Genomic DNA, 17,989 nt, shown 5'->3' on the forward strand with positions numbered 1-17,989 from the left:
GACTTTGGACCAAACTTAGAGGGCACACATGAAACGTACTAACTTATTTTCCGTTTTTCTCTTGATGATTTAAAACACTTAAAATCCCTGTCTTTTCCCCACAGGAATTGGGAAGATATGCAAATAACCACTTTGTGGAAAATCTCTGCTGATGCCAACAATATGGTCCTCAAATTAGGCTTAAAAGGTTTTGGGTTTTCTTTCATTCTGAACTAAGAAGGGTTTTTCATGGTTGCTGGTGCACCTTAGGGCAAGTGAAGTTTCTTTACACGCTGAACACCTTGTGTCTGTCTCCCTGCCGGTGCGTCTGCGCGTGTTTCTGTGTGCAAGTCTGCATAAAGTCGGTTTGGGGTGTGTGACGGTGGTTTTGAGCCCATGGTTTACGCACTCTACGAAGAAGCGCGTCCAGCCCTGTAGGTGGGCACAGGTTTCTCCAGTCTCGGGGTCGTGTGGGGGGACCCTCCGCCAAGGCCTGCGGCTCCCAACCCCAGCCAGGGCGCGGCAGAGCGGGCGCAGGGAGTAGTGGGATGGCCCGGCAGCCTGCGTCCAGGCAGGGTCCGGGACACATGCTCGGGTGGCGAGGGGGCGCATTTTCTCCCCTCTGGAACACTGCTTAGAGCGGAGATCTCGGGAGGGGTCGGAGAAGCCCAGGGGGTCCCGTTGCTGCAGACTGGGGGAGGGGACAGTGGGCGGGGCGGCACCTCCCACAATCCATTCCCTGCGGAGGGGGCGGCGACCTCCGTCCGGCCCCACCCAGCCTCAGGGACCGGGAAACTGGGATCGGAGGCGGCACGCGCATCAGGGGCGCCTGGACGCCCAGGTACGTGCTACCCTCTCCCTAGCCGGCGCCGGGACGGTTGGGCAGGGCGGTTTCAGCCCCAGACACACCTTCCCGCGGCCTCTGTGACGCACCGCGCGGCCTCTGGGGCTGGATCGGCGGCGGGGCGCGCGCTGTGGGGGCGGGGCGGGGGCGGGGCGTGAGGGGCGGACCCGGCAGAGGCCCCGCCCCGGGGCCGGAGGAGCAAGGACGCTACGGAGCAGGCGCGCCCCGCCGCCGTCGCTGCCGCTGCTGCCGCCGCCGATCACCCTTCTCCAGAGCCGCCGCTGCAGCCGCCATTTGCACGGGGACCCCGGTGACAGGGGCTCGGCAGAGGGGCGGAGGGAGGGGGGGAGGGCCCGCGGAGCCCCCGAGGGCGGGAGCGACGCCGCCGGCGCCGGCCGGGCTCACAGCGCGACCGCGCCGCCCGCGGCGGGCCGGGAGCAGCAGCAGCAGCAGCAGCAACAGCAGCAGCAGCAGCAGCAACAGCAACAGCAGCAGCAGCCGCCGAGGCCGGGCGTGCGCCTGAGGCGCGGCGGCGGCGGCGGCGGCCCTGCGGGCAGCCAGGAGGGGCGGGGGCAGCGGCCGCCGCCGTTTGATGGATCCGAGGATCGCCTGGTTCCAGCCAGAGCAGCTCGGACCGTCCAACAGTCTGTGGATGCAGATCTGGGAGACGACCCAGGGACTGAGGAACCTCTACTTCAACCACCACTGTCACAGCAGCGGCGGCGCGAGCGGCGGCGGCGGCGGCAGCAGCACGGCCACCGGCGGGAGCGGCAGCAGCACCGGCAGCCCGGGCGGCGCGGCCCCGGCCCCGGCCCCGGCCGGCATGTACCGTTCCGGGGAGCGCCTGCTGGGCGGCCACGCGCTGCCGGCAGAGCAGCGGGACTTCCTGCCCCTGGAGACGACCAACAACAACAACCACCACCACCAGCCCGCGGCCTGGGCCCGCCGGGCTGCCGCGGGCCCCTCGGCGTCCCCGTCCCCCTTGGCGTCCTCGTCCCCGCACTCCTCGGCCGCCGTCCCCGCCGCGGAACCCGCCGACCCAGCTTCGGGCAGCAGCAACAAGAGGAAGCGCGACAATAAGGCCAGCACCTACGGACTCAACTACAGCCTGCTGCAGCCCAGCGGAGGGCGGGCCGCGGGGGGCGGCCGGGCCGACGGCAGCGGGGGCTTGTACAGCGGGACCCCGTGGAAGCGGAGGAACTACAACCAGGGAGTCGTGGGGTGAGTGGTGGCCCTGCGGCCTGGCGGCCTGGCCCTTGCACACGCGCAGCCGGGCACACGACCACAGAAGGGGGATTGGGGGGGAGCCTGGGTGAGGCCACCCCCCTCTGCCTACCTTCGTTACTGGTCCTCAGGGGGCTGATGGCCATCGCTCCATCCCTCCGCCATCCATACCTTCTTCCCAACCTTGGTTAGCGGTCCACAGCTTTCCCCCCTCCCCCTCAGCTCCACGCCTTTTCTGGACATCCCCTCAGCCATCCACACCCTCCCCTCACCTCCCTTAGTCATCCACATCCTCCTTTTTAACCCTCCACACTTTCCCTGGACCCCCCCCGTTATCCATCCACTCTTTCCTCCCATCCCCCCTAGTCAAAGACACCTTCCCTCTATTCCCTCTCCAGCCCTCTAGCCCTCCCCACCCTGCTCCCCATCATCACACCCCAAAATGAAGTCGCTTAGCACAGGCAAATCATTCATTCCCTGAGAACGTTCCTGTGTTAGTGCCTTTTGACGGTACAGGACTTGGAGGTGCTTTTCTTGCCAAGAATAGAAACATCCAGAAAGCTCCTCCCCCTCCCCCAATCCCAAACAGGAATCCGTGTCAGCCCTGAAAGGCTTTGCCTGCTATTGACCCTTGGCCCATCTCTTTATTTTTTATTTTTAAAACTTTCCTATATTAGCGATGCCTTGCTTTGTGGGGAGTGAGGAATGGGGTGACAGTTAAGTTTAGGCTGATGGAGATGGTGAGCTCTTCTTCTCAGGCGGATAGAACTTTCTAGGAGTTCATGGTCCTTGGCCCCAGTCTCTCTCTGTAAAGTTGTCATCCTGGCAGAGACAGCCAGTGCTTTTCATTCTAGGGGTAACTTTATGCTAATGAATGAATGTTGCACCACTAATGACTTTCTGTTGAAAGTTCAGCTGTTACAAAATGGAATCTTACCTGACCCCTAGTGAATTATGTACATAAACAGGGACTGTTTCCAGCTAGATTTCCCTTCTGGAAGAGCCCCTGTGCTGGAATTGATTATACAGTCCTTTTTAAAAATTTTTGTAAAATAAAGCTTTTGGGCCGTGTGTGTGTGTGTGTGTGTGTGTGTGTGTGTGTGTGTGTGTATGTGTGTGTGTGTGTGTGTGTGTGTGTGTTTAGCTTGAGTATGGAGAATGAGCTTTAAAATTGCTTTTCATTTTTCAGATCCTGTTTTACATTGTGGGCTACAGTAGGCAAATGAAATCACCATTAGTAGTCCCTTGTGAAACCTTTTCTTAGATTCATCCATTCAGATCTGCCCTGCTTTGGCAAGCAGAGAGAGTTCTGTGTACCTTTTTGAAGGTCTGGGTAAAATGAGTTGGTGGGTTCCATCTGCTTCTAGTGGGCTGGTGTCTGCTGTATGCTACTATTACAACTCCCACCTTTTATGGAAAATGTAGTCAAGCATTTTAGGACTGGCATTGGGGTACATATCAAACCTGTCCTCACTTTCCAGAGGGGAACCTTTTTGGGTTTAGTCCTCTGTTGCTAAGCTTCAAGGGCGCTCTCCATGGTCATCTCGTTTTAATAAAAGGCTCATGGTTCCATCCTGTTAGCATTTCCAAGATGAAGCATAAACCTGTGGTTTAGTGACAAGCAAATTGATATTGAGGGATTCTGGTAGTTTCATTTCACAGGAATAAGCTCCAGTTAAGTAATCACTGTAAACGAAAATCTTGAAGTTCCCTAGTTTCATTTTACTGAAGCTTCTGCATATGTATGTAGCAATGATACATTATAAATCCAAAATGCTGGCTGCCTCTCTTTTTGATAGATTAGAAATTCTCTGTTTCACTTGCTATTTAATGTTGAGGATACTGTAAAAGACTCACATTTGAACTTAGGTAGAAGCAAGATGTTCTTGGTCCTGATTCAAATATTATATTTTCCTCAAAGGGATTAAGGAGAGGAATTTCCATTTCCCAGAAGGATTACTGTTTAAAAACTGATTGTAAACCTGTCTTAAAACTGCTTATCGCTTCATCAGACTTTCCATTCTTTTGCCTCCTTCTTTAGAGGATGTCAGCAGTTAAATTTTTTAAATTTTATTAAGCGGTTCCTAAGAGTGTTTTTGTAAAAGTGTCTGGGTGCTTAAAAATTCTTGTTGTGATTTATGGATCCTTACTTCTTGACTTTTTCAAAAGTTTTGCTTTTTTTAATACAGGTATTTAAAAAAATCTCATTTCAGAGTGCACCTCAATGTTACGCTATTCTGAGATTAAATACAGTAAAACTATTCTGAGTTCTTGGGATGACTGACATTTAGCTAACAGATTAACAAATCATGGTGGTCCCTGGCCTCTGAACTGACATGACTGTCCAGATAGGGAGAGGAAGAAAAAGCACATGAACAGTGGACTGGAACTGTGGGACAGCTGTATACACACTCTGTCTCACATGTTTGATCTCTCTGTGTTCTTTGTTTTGGCCAGACTGGTTGACTTATTCCCTGAACACTCCAAGATCCAGTTTAAAATCCTGACTTTGTTGCCCAGGTTCATGATTTTTTTGGTTCTTCCTCTGAAATCTTGTAGTACTTGTTTCATGCTCTTGGTATAGCTTGCTTATGTTTGATTTTCCTTTTATGTATATGTTTTCTCTTACCCACTAGGTCACTAGTTAAGATGAAATTTCTTTCTTTCTTTTTTTTAAATTGAGGTAAGATGGAAATTTCTTAAATGTAGAGTAAGATGTTTGGATTTCATCCCGAAGTTTTCATGGTCCTCTTTCAAAATTAAAACTCACCTCGGCTTACCATCTCAGCCTTCTCTGTGTACCCCAGATCCAAGGAGTTTGTTTGCTTTTCTTTCTTTTTTTTTTTTTTTTTTTTGCGGTACACGGGCCTCTCACTGTTGTGGCCTCTCCCGCTGTGGAGCACAGGCTCCGGACGCGCAGGCTCAGCGGCCATGGCTCACGGGCCCAGCTGCTCCGCGGCACATGGGATCTTCCCGGACCAGGGCACGAACCCGCGTCTCCTGCATCGGCAGGCGGACTCTCGACCACTGCGCCACCAGGGAAGCCCATAGACTTATTCTTTTTTACTTAATGATTTTAATAGCTGTGTATTATTCTGTCTAGTGGTTACATCATATTTTACTTAAACTCGTCCCTATTTTAAGCATTTTATATTTCAATACATTGTTCAATATTCTTTGTGACTATGAGTTTCTCTATAGTTTGGATTATTTAGGTTAGAATCTTTTTTTTTTTTTTGCGGTACGGAGGCCTCTCATTGTTGTGGCCTTTCCCGTTGCGGAGCACAGGCTCCGGACGCGCAGGCTCAGCGGCCATGGCTCACGGGCCCAGCTGCTCCGTGGCATGTGGGATCTTCCCGGACCGGGGCACGAACCCGTGTCCCCTGCATCGGCAGGCGGACTCTCAACCACTGCGCCACCAGGGAAGCCTTTTTTCTTTATAAAGTTGCTTTCACTTATTCTGTTTCTTGGAATTCATCCCCTTTCAGCGCTGGCTATGATATAGGACGAGTCCGCCTGCTGCTTCTGGTTGTCCGTGAAAATGAACTTTAAGCCCTTTGCTTTTCAGAGATTTAATTGTTGATCATAATGGAGAAAGAGGAGGTGCCAAAAGGTAGCAAACATGGGAAACTTTGGCAGATTCAGAGTCCTTGGTCTTGCGTCCAGGTGTCCAGAAACTTCTTGTGGAAGGTGCTTGGCGCTTGTCCAAGCTCATGAGGATAGGCTTGTGTTGGCTGCACTGCCAACTCTGTAGATATTTTTTCAAGGCTTGGATGACTTGTTCAAAACAACGTTTTAGAGTATGAATTTGACTGTGGGACATCAAGAAGTCCCTGGTGGGAAACTTGGGTTGAAGGAATAATTTCTTGAACTGGGATGATGCGTATGGGAATGGGAAGGAGTGAATGTGAAAGGTACCACAAGGTAAGAATGGAAAAGATTCTGACTCCCTTCATGGATTTAATAACAGCTTTGAATTTGAGTGACTAGGGTAATGTTCGTGTTATTGTTGAAAATAAGGGTTATGACTGTTGGTTTGGAGCAAAAGGTATGGTGCTGTTTAGATAGAACTGTCTAGCAGGGAGATGAAATTTTGGGGCTGAGATACAGTCATCTTTACTGCAGTGGGGCAGTGTCCTTTCTTATGTGTGTTGTACACTGTATCGTAGTAAGTCCGAGATGTTAACGCTATTCTTTGGCCCTGGCCTTATGGCCTCTTTCTGACTGTTTCTACGCAATATGATCAGTGGGATTGGTGTTAGTGCTGGGCTCCAAAGCGATCAGGCAGATTAACATGAAAGAATTTAGAGGCCTTATTCCAAGGGTTTGCTCTAAGTATAATTTCTGTGCATTTGCAAATGTAGCCCACAGTAATTCTTCACTGAACTAGGACCTTCAGGTTATTGAATTTTACTGCATTTGGGTGCTTAAATGTGCTTTCAAGAAGACATTAGGTTTTCTGCAGTGTAGATTCTACACTAACAACATAATTCATATTTGAGAATTTCAAATCTAGCATACTGTGTTCAACTGAGCTGCTTCCATGCCACAACTCATCTTCTGTCTAAAATCTGTGACAGTGAACACTGTCACACCATCAGAATCATTGGCATTTTAGCGTGTGGAATTTTCTTCAACACCCATTAAGTTTTTAGGTGCCGAAAGGCAGAAAGAAGCCATTACTAGAGCTTTTAGGAATCTACCGTGGGGTCACACAGAAGGTTTAGTTTTTTTCTGGAAAGGAAGCATGGGGAAGGGATACTAGGAAAGTCTAAGGTAGGGAGGAGGAGGGAGTGTGTGTTACAGCAGTTCTGGTCCTGGGGTGGTAGATGGCCTTACATCACAACTTCTTCCGTGAAACCGCTACCAGTAAATCCTAGTGTTAGGAGCCCGGAAGGGTCCATGGGGAGAAAATTTCAACGGCTCCCTTGCTGGCATTGGACTGGTCAGACAGTTGTGGTTAGGTATTCTTATACCTGAGAAAAATTTAAGCCACTTTTCCATGGAAAGTAGAAAAGCAAGGCGTTGTATGATTTTACTCAGCTTTCTTTTTGTCCTTTAGAGTAAAATTTAGTGGAGGAAACTATTTCAGGATCACACCCACTGCACTGGAGACTGTATATGTTAATCATTTATACACACATAGGTATGGAGTAGTCTTGAAGGGGCTGTAGGCCTAAGAGGATGCTCATTTGAAGAATTAGGGTCCAGTTCCCAGCAGCTGGTCTGAGACTGCTATTTTGACTCCTTCCTACAGAACTGGCTGGACAGCTCAGCCTACTTCGGGGATTCAGAGGATGGCCTAACCCTCTGAATATTTGTTAGGGACTCAGCTGCTACAGAACACCAAAAAGACTTTAAATTCATTTTTACCATGACAGGAAATTATTTTTTTCTAAGAGAATATTTATCGAAGTTGAGGATGCCCTTGAACTAGGCTTTTCATTAATTTGAACCCAAACAGCAGGTGTTAATTTATTTCCATCCTATAAGTTACTTAATGATATTAGAGACTTTTTTTTTAATACTAAGGGCTTTGGGTTATGTAGAAATTTGAGTTAAAGATTTTGGGAAAAAGCTGAATGTGGAGCTGTTTTTGTTGTGTACTGGCTCCTTAATCACTTGAAGGGTTTCAGAGTATGGAAAAAAATCTTGCCATGTGCATAAGAGATTTCATGTAGTATCTGGTAACTGAACTCTGGAATTCTAGCTCAAGTCATGCTTTCTGCTGAAATAGTTTGAATAGTATACAGAAACCTGTGTTTTCAAATTAGTTGCTTTATTAAAAGTGCTCTATAAAATAAAAGTGCTCATGGAGCCTTTTTACCATGTTCCATATGCTGTGTTAAACCTTTTGTATTTCTTATATTAACCTTCTCATGCATAGCCCCATCTAATTTTTTAAAACTTTTTATTTTGAAATATAGATTCACAGAAAGTTGCAAAAAACAGTACAGAAAGATCCCATGTTCCCTTCATCTAGTTTCGTGCAGTGGTAACATCTTACATAACTATAGTTTAATATCAAAACCAGGCAATCAACATTGTTATAATCCATAGCCTTATTCAGATTTCACCAGTCTTACGTGCACTCATTTGTGTAGTGTGTGTGTGTTTAGTTCTGTGCAATTTTACACGTGTAGATTTGTGTAACCACCACCACCGTCTTTAAGATGCAGAACTATACCATCACCTCAAAGATCCCTCATGCCGTCCCTTTATTTTCACGCACATACATCCTCATCTCTAACCTCGAACAACCACTGATCTGCTCTCCATGTTTATAGTTTTTTCATTTCGAAAATGTTATATAAATGGAATCATATGGTACTTTACTTTGACTTTTTTCCATTTACCCTAACTCCTTTGAGTTCTTTCCAAATTGTTGCATGTTTAATAGTTCCTTCCTTTTTAATGCTGAGTAGTGTTCCAAAATTTGGATGTACCACAGTTTGTTTAACAGTTTACCTGGCGAAGGACATTCCGGAAGAGTTTATATGGTTTTTGGCTATTGCAAATAAAGCTGCTATACACATTCATGTAGTACACATTTTTATGTGAATGTAAGTTTTCACTTTGGGGGGAATAAATGCCCCAAAGTGCTGAGTCATTTGGTAAGTACATGAAACTGCTAAACTCTCTTCTAGAGTCGCTGTATCACATTACATTCCTACCAGCAACGTATGTGAGATCTGGTTTCTCTGCATCCTCGCCAGCATTTGGTATTATTACTGTTTTTTATTTTAGCTGTTCTCATATGAATAGCAATAGTTTATTATGCTTTTATCATATTAACCACCTCATAAATAACTCCACCTAATTTTAAGTTTTATTTTAAAAACTTCTTGGCAGTATTGAGAACGTCTGCAATTAAAAATCTGTAAGTAAAATTGACTTAAAAGGGTCTTACTTTTCGATTTGCTTTGATTTTATGCTTAGCAATATCACTTTAACTCTTTTATCATTGAATTACTTTACAGTGTTTCCTTTACATGTTGCTTTTTCTTAGAAACTAGTATGAAGTAGAGCTTTATTTTCATTTTCTAAAAACATATAAAAGGATAACTTCAGAGTTGATTTCACAATTTAGAGTCCTTCCTTTCATATGCTATGAATAAACTTTATTTTCTGTTGGCTTGGTTATATTTTGGGGAGTAAACCCCGTGGTTAGTGGTGATTTTTTTTTAAATTAATTTATTTTTTGGCTGTTTTGGGTGTTTGTTGCTGCACTCAGGCTTTCTCTAGCAGCGAGAGGGGCTACTCTGTTGCAGTGTGCGGGCTTCTCACTGCAGTGGCTTCTCTTTGTTGGAGGACATGGGCTCTAGGCGCAAGGGCTTCGGTAGTTGTGGCGCGCGAGCTCAGTAGTTGTGGTGCACGGGGTTAGTTGCTCTGTGGCATGTGGGATCTTCCTGGACCAGGGCTCGAACCCATGTCCCCTGCATTGGCAGGTGGATTCTTAACTACTGCGCCACCAGGGAAGTCCCTAGTGGTGACTTTTTTTGTTGGTGGTGGTAGTAAGGTTTTTTTTACAGTATTTTTACATCTGAACAGTGCCTTCAGACTGTGTAGAATAAATATATTTTCTTCATATCTATGCTAGAATAAACCATGTTTCATTGGAACCATTTTCTGGACTGAGAATTAGGACCTGGTCTCTTATCTTTCCTTTACCAGCCCCTTTAGTCACTGTTTTGATTTTGTCAAAATAACATAACTTTTAGCACTGTCAAGTTTGTATTATAAATTGTACTTTTTTTTTTTTTTTTTTTTTTCGGCGGTATGTGGGTCTCTCTCACTGTTGTGGCCTCACCCGCTGCGGAGCACAGGCTCCGGACGCGCAGGCTCAGCGGCCATGGCTTACGGGCCCAGCCGCTCCACGGCATGTGGGATCTTCCCGGACCGGGGCACGAACCCATGTCCCCTGCATCGGCAGGCGGACTCTCAACCACTGCGCCACCACGGAAGCCCTATAAATTGTAAATTTATTGTATTGTAAATTTCTGCCAAAGCAAGAGTAAGGATGCATTAGGATTGTGGTTGTGGAGTTTTTTGTTTTTTTTTTTTAATTAATTAATTTATTTATTTTTGGCTGCGTTGGGTCTTTGTTGTTGTGTGTGGGCTTTCTCTAGTTGCGGTGAGCGGGGGCTACTCTTCGTTGCGGTGCACAGGCTTCTCACTGTGGTGGCTTCTCTTGTTGCGGAGCACGGGCTCTAGGCGCGTGGGCTCCAGTAGTTGTGGCACGTGGGCCCAGTAGTTGTGGCTTGTGGGCTCTAGTACGCAGGCTCAGTAGTTGTGGCACACGGGCTTAGTTGCTCCGCGGCATGTGGGCTCTTCCCGGACCAGGGCTCGAACCCGTGTCCCCTGCATCGGCAGGCGGACTCTCAAGCACTGCGCCACCCGGGAAGCCCGGTTGTGGAGTTTTAAAAGTTATCTTCTAGTAATTTGGATTTAATAAAGTGTTAGGTCTGTGATGAGGTTTTAAATTTGATGTCTTTATTCTTAAATTTAGTTATTCACCCTTGGTTTTCTTCTTTGTTTGAGGTGTTAATACCACTGTTCCTTAGAATACGTGTTTTCTGGTGTTTTTTTTTTTTTTGGCCGTGTTGGGTCTTCGTTGCTGTGCGCGGGCTTTCTCTAGTTGCAGGGAGCGGGGGCTACTCTTCGTTGCGGTGCGAGGGCTTCTCATTACGGTGGCTTCTCTTTTTTTTTTTTTTTTTGCAGTTTTTTTTTTTTAACTATTGGAGTATAATTGCATTACAATGGTGTGTTAGTTTCTGCTTTATAACAAAATGAATCAGTTATACATATACATATGTTCCCATATCTCTTCTCTCTTGCATCTCCCTCCCTCCCACCCTCCCTATCCCACCCCTCTAGGTGGTCACAAACCACCTAGCTGATCTCCCTGTGCTATGCGGCTGCTTCCCACTAGCTATCTATTTTACGTTTGGTAGTGTATATATGTCCATGCCACTCTCTCACTTTGTCACAGCTTACCCTTCCCCCTCCCCATATCCTCAAGTCCATGCTCTAGTAGGTCTGTGTCTTTATTCCCATCTTACCCCTAGGTTCTTCATGACCTTTTTTTTTTTCTTTCTTAGATTCCATATATATGTGTTAGCATATGGTATTTGTTTTTCTCTTTCTGACTTACTTCACTCTGTATGACAGACTCTAGGTCCATCCACCTCACTACAGATAACTCAATTTCCTTTCTTTCTATGGCTGAGTAATATTCCATTGTATATACGTGCCACATCTTCTTTATCCATTCATCTGTTGATGGACACTTAGGTTGCTTCCATGTCCTGGCGATTGTAAATAGAGCTGCAGTGAACATTTTGGTACATGACTCTTTTTGAATTATGGTTTTCTCAGGGTATATGCCCAGTAGTGGGATTGCTGGGTCGTATGGTTGTTCTATTTTTAGTATTTTAAGGAATCTCCATACTGTTCTCCATAGTGGCTGTATCAATTTACATTCCCACCAACAGTGCAAGAGTGTTCCCATTTACCATTGCAACAAAAAGAGTAAAATATCTAGGAATAAACCTACCTAAGAAGACAAAAGACCTGTATGCAGAAAATTATGAGACACTGATGAAAGAAATTAAAGATGATACAGATAGATGGAGAGATATACCATGTTCTTGGATTGGAAGAATCAACATTGTGAAAATGACTCTACTACCCAAAGCAATCTACAGATTCAATGCAATCCCTATCAAACTACCACTGGCATTTTTCACAGAACTAGTACAAAAAATTTCACAATTTGTATGGAAACACAAAAGACCCCGAATAGCCAAAGCAATCTTGAGAATGAAAAATGGAGCTGGAGGAATCAGGCTCCTTGACTTCAGACTATACTACAAAGCTACAGTAATCAAGACAGTATGGTACTGGCACAAAAACAGAAATATAGATCAATGGAACAGGATAGAGAGCCCAGGGGTAAACCCACGCACGTATGGTCTCCTTATCTTTGATAAAGGAGGCAAGAATATACAGTGGAGAAAAGACAGCCTCCTCAATAAGTGGTGCTGGGAAAACTGGACAGGTACATGTAAAAGTATGAAATTAGAACACTCCCTAACACCATACACAAAAATAATGGATTAAAGACCTAAATGTAAGGCAAGACACTGTCAAACTCTTTGAGGAAAACATAGGCAGAACACTCTATGACATAAATCACAGCAAGATCCTTTTTGACCCACCTCCTAGAGAAATGGAGATAAAAACAAAAATAAACAAATGGGACCTAATGAAACTTCAAAGCTTTTGCACAGCAAAGGAAACCATAAACAAGACCAAAGGACAACCCTCAGAATGGGAGAAAATATTTGCAAATGAAGCAACTGACAAAGGATTAATCTCCAAAATTTACAAGCAGCTCATGCAGCTCAATAACAAAAAAAACAAACAACCCAATCCAAAAATGGGCAGAAGACCTAAATAGACATTTCTCCAAAGAAGACATACAGATTGCCAACAAACACATGAAGAATGCTCAACATCATTAATCATTAGAGAAATGCAGTGGCTTCTCTTGTTCTGGAGCTTGGGCTCTAGGTGTGCAGGCTTCAGTAGTTGCAGCACACAGGCTCAGTAGTTGTGGTACGTGGGCTCAGTTGCTCTGTGTGGCATGTGGGATCTTCCCCAACCAGGGATTGATCCCGTGTCCCCTGCATTGGCAGGCGGATTCTTAACCACTGCGCCACCAGGGAAGTCCCAGAATACTTGTTTTTAAAATCAACTTATGTTTTATATACTACTAATAAGTGCTAATTGTCAAAAAATTAGAAAATACAGCTAAACCAAAGGAAGAAAAAATAGCCCCTATAATACTAGTACCAGGACATAACTATTGTTAGCATATTTTGGTGTAGATATTTTTTATAATTTTATAATATTAATTTTATTTATAATATTAACTTATAATATTTATAATTTTATAATATAAATTTTATAATATAATTTTATAATATATTTTTATAATATATTTTTATAAAAAATTTTATAATATAATTTTATAATATAATATAATAATATGATATAATAATATAATATATAATAATATAATATGATATAAATTTTATAATGTAAATTTTATAATATTAATTTTATAATATTTATATATATTTAATATATAATAATAAATATATACACTTACTATATTTCATTTTTTCTGTCTATCAATATGGACTCCACTATGGGTATACTTAAAATTTTTTTCCAATTTAAAGAAAAATTTTTTGGTTGCTTGTTTTTGCAGTACACAGGCCTCTCAGTGTTGTGGCCTCTTCCGTTGCGGAGCACAGGCTCCGGACGCGCAGGCTCAGCAGCCATGGCTCACGGGCCCAGCCGCTCGGCGGCATGTGGGATCTTCCCGGACTGGGGCACGAACCCGTGTCCCCTGCATCGGCAGGCAGACTCTCAACCACTGTGCCACCAGGGAAGCCCCTAGAAAAAATTTTTTTGAATAATAGAAATTTATTCTCTCACAATCTGGAGGCCAGAACTTAGAACTGGTTTTTATCTTAAGATTGTTTTCTACTTTGGGAGAAGGGTATCAGACTATTGTGGGCATACTTTTTTGACTTAAAAAAATGTATTAATGTGACAAATATCTTGCATATGAAATACATTTCTACAGCATTTAAAAATACCCCACTACCTTTAGTATGACTCTGTGTACCTACTGTGTGTGGACATGGTATTCCAGTGATTGAATGCACCTTAATTTATTTCACCAATCCCCAGTTGAACATTTAGTTTGTTTCCAATCTTTTTTTTTTTTTTTTTTGCGTTACGCGGGCCTCTCACTGTTGTGGCCTCTCCCGTTACGGAGTGCAGGCTCAGCGGCCATGGCTCATGGGCCCAGCTGCTCCGTGGCATGTGGGATCTTCCCAGTATCTTCCCGGACCGGGGCACGAACCCGTGTCTTCTGCATCGGCAGGCAGACTTTCAACCACCGCGCCACCAGGGAAGCCCCAGTCTTGTTTTTTAAAAGACATGTTTTTAGCTGAGCCTGTGCCACAGTGAGGATTATTTCTCCTATTTTTCTACTTATTTTTACTGAGATAAAATTCATATGCTATCATATTCACCCTTTTAAAGTGTACAATTCAGTGGTTTTAGACCATTACAAGATTGTGCAACCATCACAGCTATCTAATTCCAGAACGTTTTCATCACCACAGAAACAAACCCTGTACCCATTATCACTCCACTATCCCCTTCAGATCCTGGAAGCCTCATACAGACTTTTTGTCTCTGTGGATTTATGATTCTGGAAATTTCATAAGAATGGAATCATATAATATGTGGCCTTTTGTGTCTGGCTTCTTTCACTTAGCATGTTTTCAGAGTTCATTTGTGTTGTAGCATGTATCAGTACTTCATTCCTTTTTATGCCTAAATATTCCAGTGTATGTATATACCACATTTTGTTTTTCCATTTATTAGTTGATGGACATTTGGGTTGTTTCCACTTTTTGGCTATTATAAATAATGAACATTCATGTACAGATTTTTTTGTGGACATATGTTTTCATTTTTCTTGGGTAAATAACTTGGAGTGGAATTGCTGGGTCATATAAAGTGGCTATAATATTTTTCATTCCCACCAGCAATGTCTGAGGTTTCCAGTTTCTCCATGTTCTTGTCAATACTTTTCATTATCTGTCTTTTTTATTATAGCCATCCTAGGGAGTGTGAAGTAGTATCTCATTGTGTTTTTTAAAATTTATTTAATTCATTTTATTTTTGGCTGCATTGGGTATTTGTTGCTGCGCGCGAGCTTTCTCTAGTTGGCGCAAGCGGGGGCTACTCTTCGTTGCGGTACGTGTGGGCTTCTCATCGCAGTGCCCTCTCGTTGCGGAGCACGGTCTCTAGGCGCGCGGGCTCAGTACTTGTGGCTCGTGGGCTCCAGAGCACAGGCTCAGTAGTTGTGGCGCACAGGCTTAGTTGCTCCGCAGCATGTAGGATCCTCTCCGACCAGGGCTCGAACCCATGTCCCCTGCACTGGCAGGCGTATTCCCAACCATTGCACCACCAGAGAAGCCCTCATTGTGGTTTTGATTGCATTTCCCTAACGACTAAGGGTGTTGAGCATCTTTTCATGTGCTTGTAGGCTGCGTGTATATCTTCTTTGGAGAAATGTCTATTTAAGTTGCTTGCCCAGTTTTTTCTAGTGGACTTTTTATTGTTTATGGTAAGAGTTCTTTATATATTCTGGATTGTAGACCCTTATCAGATAGATGTTTTGCAGATATTTTCTCCCATTTTGTGGATTGTCTTTATATTATCTTGATATTGTCCTTTGAGGCACAAAGTTTTATTTGTTTGTTCTATTTTATAAATTCCAATTTGTCTATTATTTTTTTTTCTGTTTCTTGTGCTTTAGGTGTCATATCTAAGAAACCATTGCCAAGATCACAAAAATTGACCCCTATTTTGCCTTTTAAGAGTCTTACAGTTTTAGCTCTTAAATTTAGGTCTTTGATCCATTTTGAATTCACTTTTGCATATGGTGTGAGGTAGAGGTCTAAGTTCATTCTTTTGCCTGTGGATATGAGGTTGTCCCAGCACCATTTGTTAAAGACCATTCTTTCTCCATAAATTGTCTTGCCACATGGTTATTTCTTGAGGATAAAGTTTTAGACTGGAGAATGTTTATATCTTTTAGGGCTTTTGCCAAATTTTCCTGTGGAAAGATTGGATCAGTTTACCCTTACATTAGCAGTGTGCAAGAGTCCGAATTTTCCCTAAACTTCACCAATGCTACATGTTACAAATAAAAGCAAATACCAATACAAAAGGAAACATTTTTTTGCCAATTTTATAGGTAAAAAATAGTATTTTACTGGTTTCATTTGCACATGCCTTCACATTAATTGGCTATTTTTCTTTTCAATTTCTTATTTCCCTTGCCTATCTTTTTTTAATTGGAGTATAATTGCTTTACAATGTTGTGTTAGTTTCTGCTGTACAATGAAGTGAATCAGCTATATGTATACCTATATCCTCTCCCTCTTGGACCTCCCTGCCATCCCCCCCGCTCCATCCCACCCATCTAGGTTGTCATGGAGCACCAAGCTGAGCTCCCTGTGCTATACAGCAGGTTCCCACTAGCTATCTGTTTTACATGTGGTAGTGTTTTTATGTCAAACCTAATCTCCCAATTCATTCCATCCACCCCTTTTCCCCTCTGTCCACATATCCGTTCTCTATGTCTACGTCTCTATTCCTGCCCTACAAATAGGGTGTTTGTACCATTTTTCTAGATTCCACATATATGCGTTAATATACGATATTTGTTTTTCTCTTTCTGGCTTACTTCACTCTGTATGACAGACTCTAGGTCCATCCACATCTCTACAAATGACCCAGTTGCGTTCCTTTTTCTTGGAGATGTTGGTCTTACTTATAAGAGCCCTTGTTCTGTCCTATTACAAATACATGTAATTTTTAATTCTAATTTTATGATTTATAAATAGCTTTTATTAGGATATCATTTATATATAATAAATCCACCCATTTAAATTGTACAGATAGGTGACTTTTGGAAATAGATACAGTTCTGTGACCACAACAATCAAAATGTAGGAAGAAGATACAGAACATTTCCATCACTCAGAAAGTACCCTCATGCCCGTTACAGTCAGTTGCTTTACCCGATCGCTTCCCCTGAGCAACCACTTTTGCCTTTTCTAGGGTTTTGAGTAAATGGAATTCTATATGCTGGGCAGTCTTTTGTGCCTGACTTCTCTGAGCATGATGTTTTGGAGATTCATGCATATTGTGTGTAATATAGTGTTCTTTGTTACTTTTTAATGCCGAGTAGCATTTTTATTGTATGGATCTATCACAATATGTTCATCCATTCTTTATGACATATAGATTTTGTAAACATGTCCTCTGCTTTTGGTTCTTTATTACTTGTTGATTTTGCGACTCATCTCCAAACAGACCAGGATGATCCACACGGTTTTTTGGTTGGATAATCTACTGCTGTATGCAAGCCACTGCACTAGGCTTTTTGTGGGAAGTAAAGACAGTAAAACATTCTCTGCCTTCTAAGAAATTATGGTCTGGTTGGATAAACTGGATAAGGTGGAGAGGTTGCTTTTGACTGGTGAGGTAAGGGCAAACTTTGAGAAGAGTAGAGGTTTTTTGCTAATGTTTTGAAAGATTGGTTAGGTTGTGGAGGGTTGGAAAGGAAAAATTGGTTATACAGGTTTCATATGACAATCCCTAAAAGGATAGGTTGGATATACAGTGGTCCCTGGGTATCCATAGGGGATTGGTTCCAGGATGGATACCAAAACACGGGGATGCTCAAATCCCTTACATAAAATGGTGCAGTGCAATGAATACAGTTGGCCCTCTGTGTCTGTGGGGTTTGCCTCTGAGGAATCAACCGACCTCGGATTGAGATTTTGATCTGTGGTTGGTTGATTGTTTGGATGTGAAACCCACGGGTACGGAGGGCTGACTGTGTAGTATTTAGCATAATCGAGATAGATGGGGAGCAGCATCTACTATGATGGGCTATAATGGTTTATCTTTCTTAGAGAAATTTGAGATCTGAAATTACTCTACTTCATTTTTTTTTTTTTTTTTTTTTTTTTGCGGTACGTGGGCCTCTCACTGCTGTGGCCTCTCCCATTGCGGAGCACAGGCTCCAGACACGCAGGCTCAGCGGCCGTGGCTCACGGGCCCAGCCGCTCCGCGGCACGTGGGATCTTCCCGGACCGGGGCACGAACCCGTGTCCCCTGCATCGGCAGGCGGACTCTCAACCACTGCGCCACCAGGGAAGCCCTCTACTTCATTTTTAAAAACATTTTTATTATGGAGAATCACAAACGGTATGAAAGTACACAGAATAGATAATGAACTTCCATGTACTCATCACACAACTTCAACAGTCATCA

General features: G+C 43.8%; 1 protein-coding gene across 2 annotated transcripts in view; it reads left to right on the forward strand.

Moving 5' to 3' along the window:
- Nucleotides 1–1,069: 1,069 nt before the first annotated feature.
- Nucleotides 1,070–17,989, forward strand: part of TENT4B (terminal nucleotidyltransferase 4B) — a 62,261-nt gene continuing 45,341 nt past the window's right edge. The window contains exon 1 of one of the 2 annotated variants that reach the window (XM_022555151.3): nt 1,070–2,044. In XM_022555151.3, coding sequence (XP_022410859.1) covers nt 1,416–2,044 — 629 coding nt within the window. In that variant the 5' untranslated portion in view covers nt 1,070–1,415. The remainder of the gene's footprint in view (nt 2,045–17,989) is intronic. The other variant, XM_022555150.3, reaches the window with a different exon arrangement.

Source organism: Delphinapterus leucas, chromosome 20 (assembly GCF_059928025.1).
Source record: "Delphinapterus leucas isolate spDelLeu-1000000601 "Yukka" chromosome 20, BTC_Dleu_Yukka2, whole genome shotgun sequence".
NCBI classification, from domain to species: domain Eukaryota; kingdom Metazoa; phylum Chordata; class Mammalia; order Artiodactyla; family Monodontidae; genus Delphinapterus; species Delphinapterus leucas.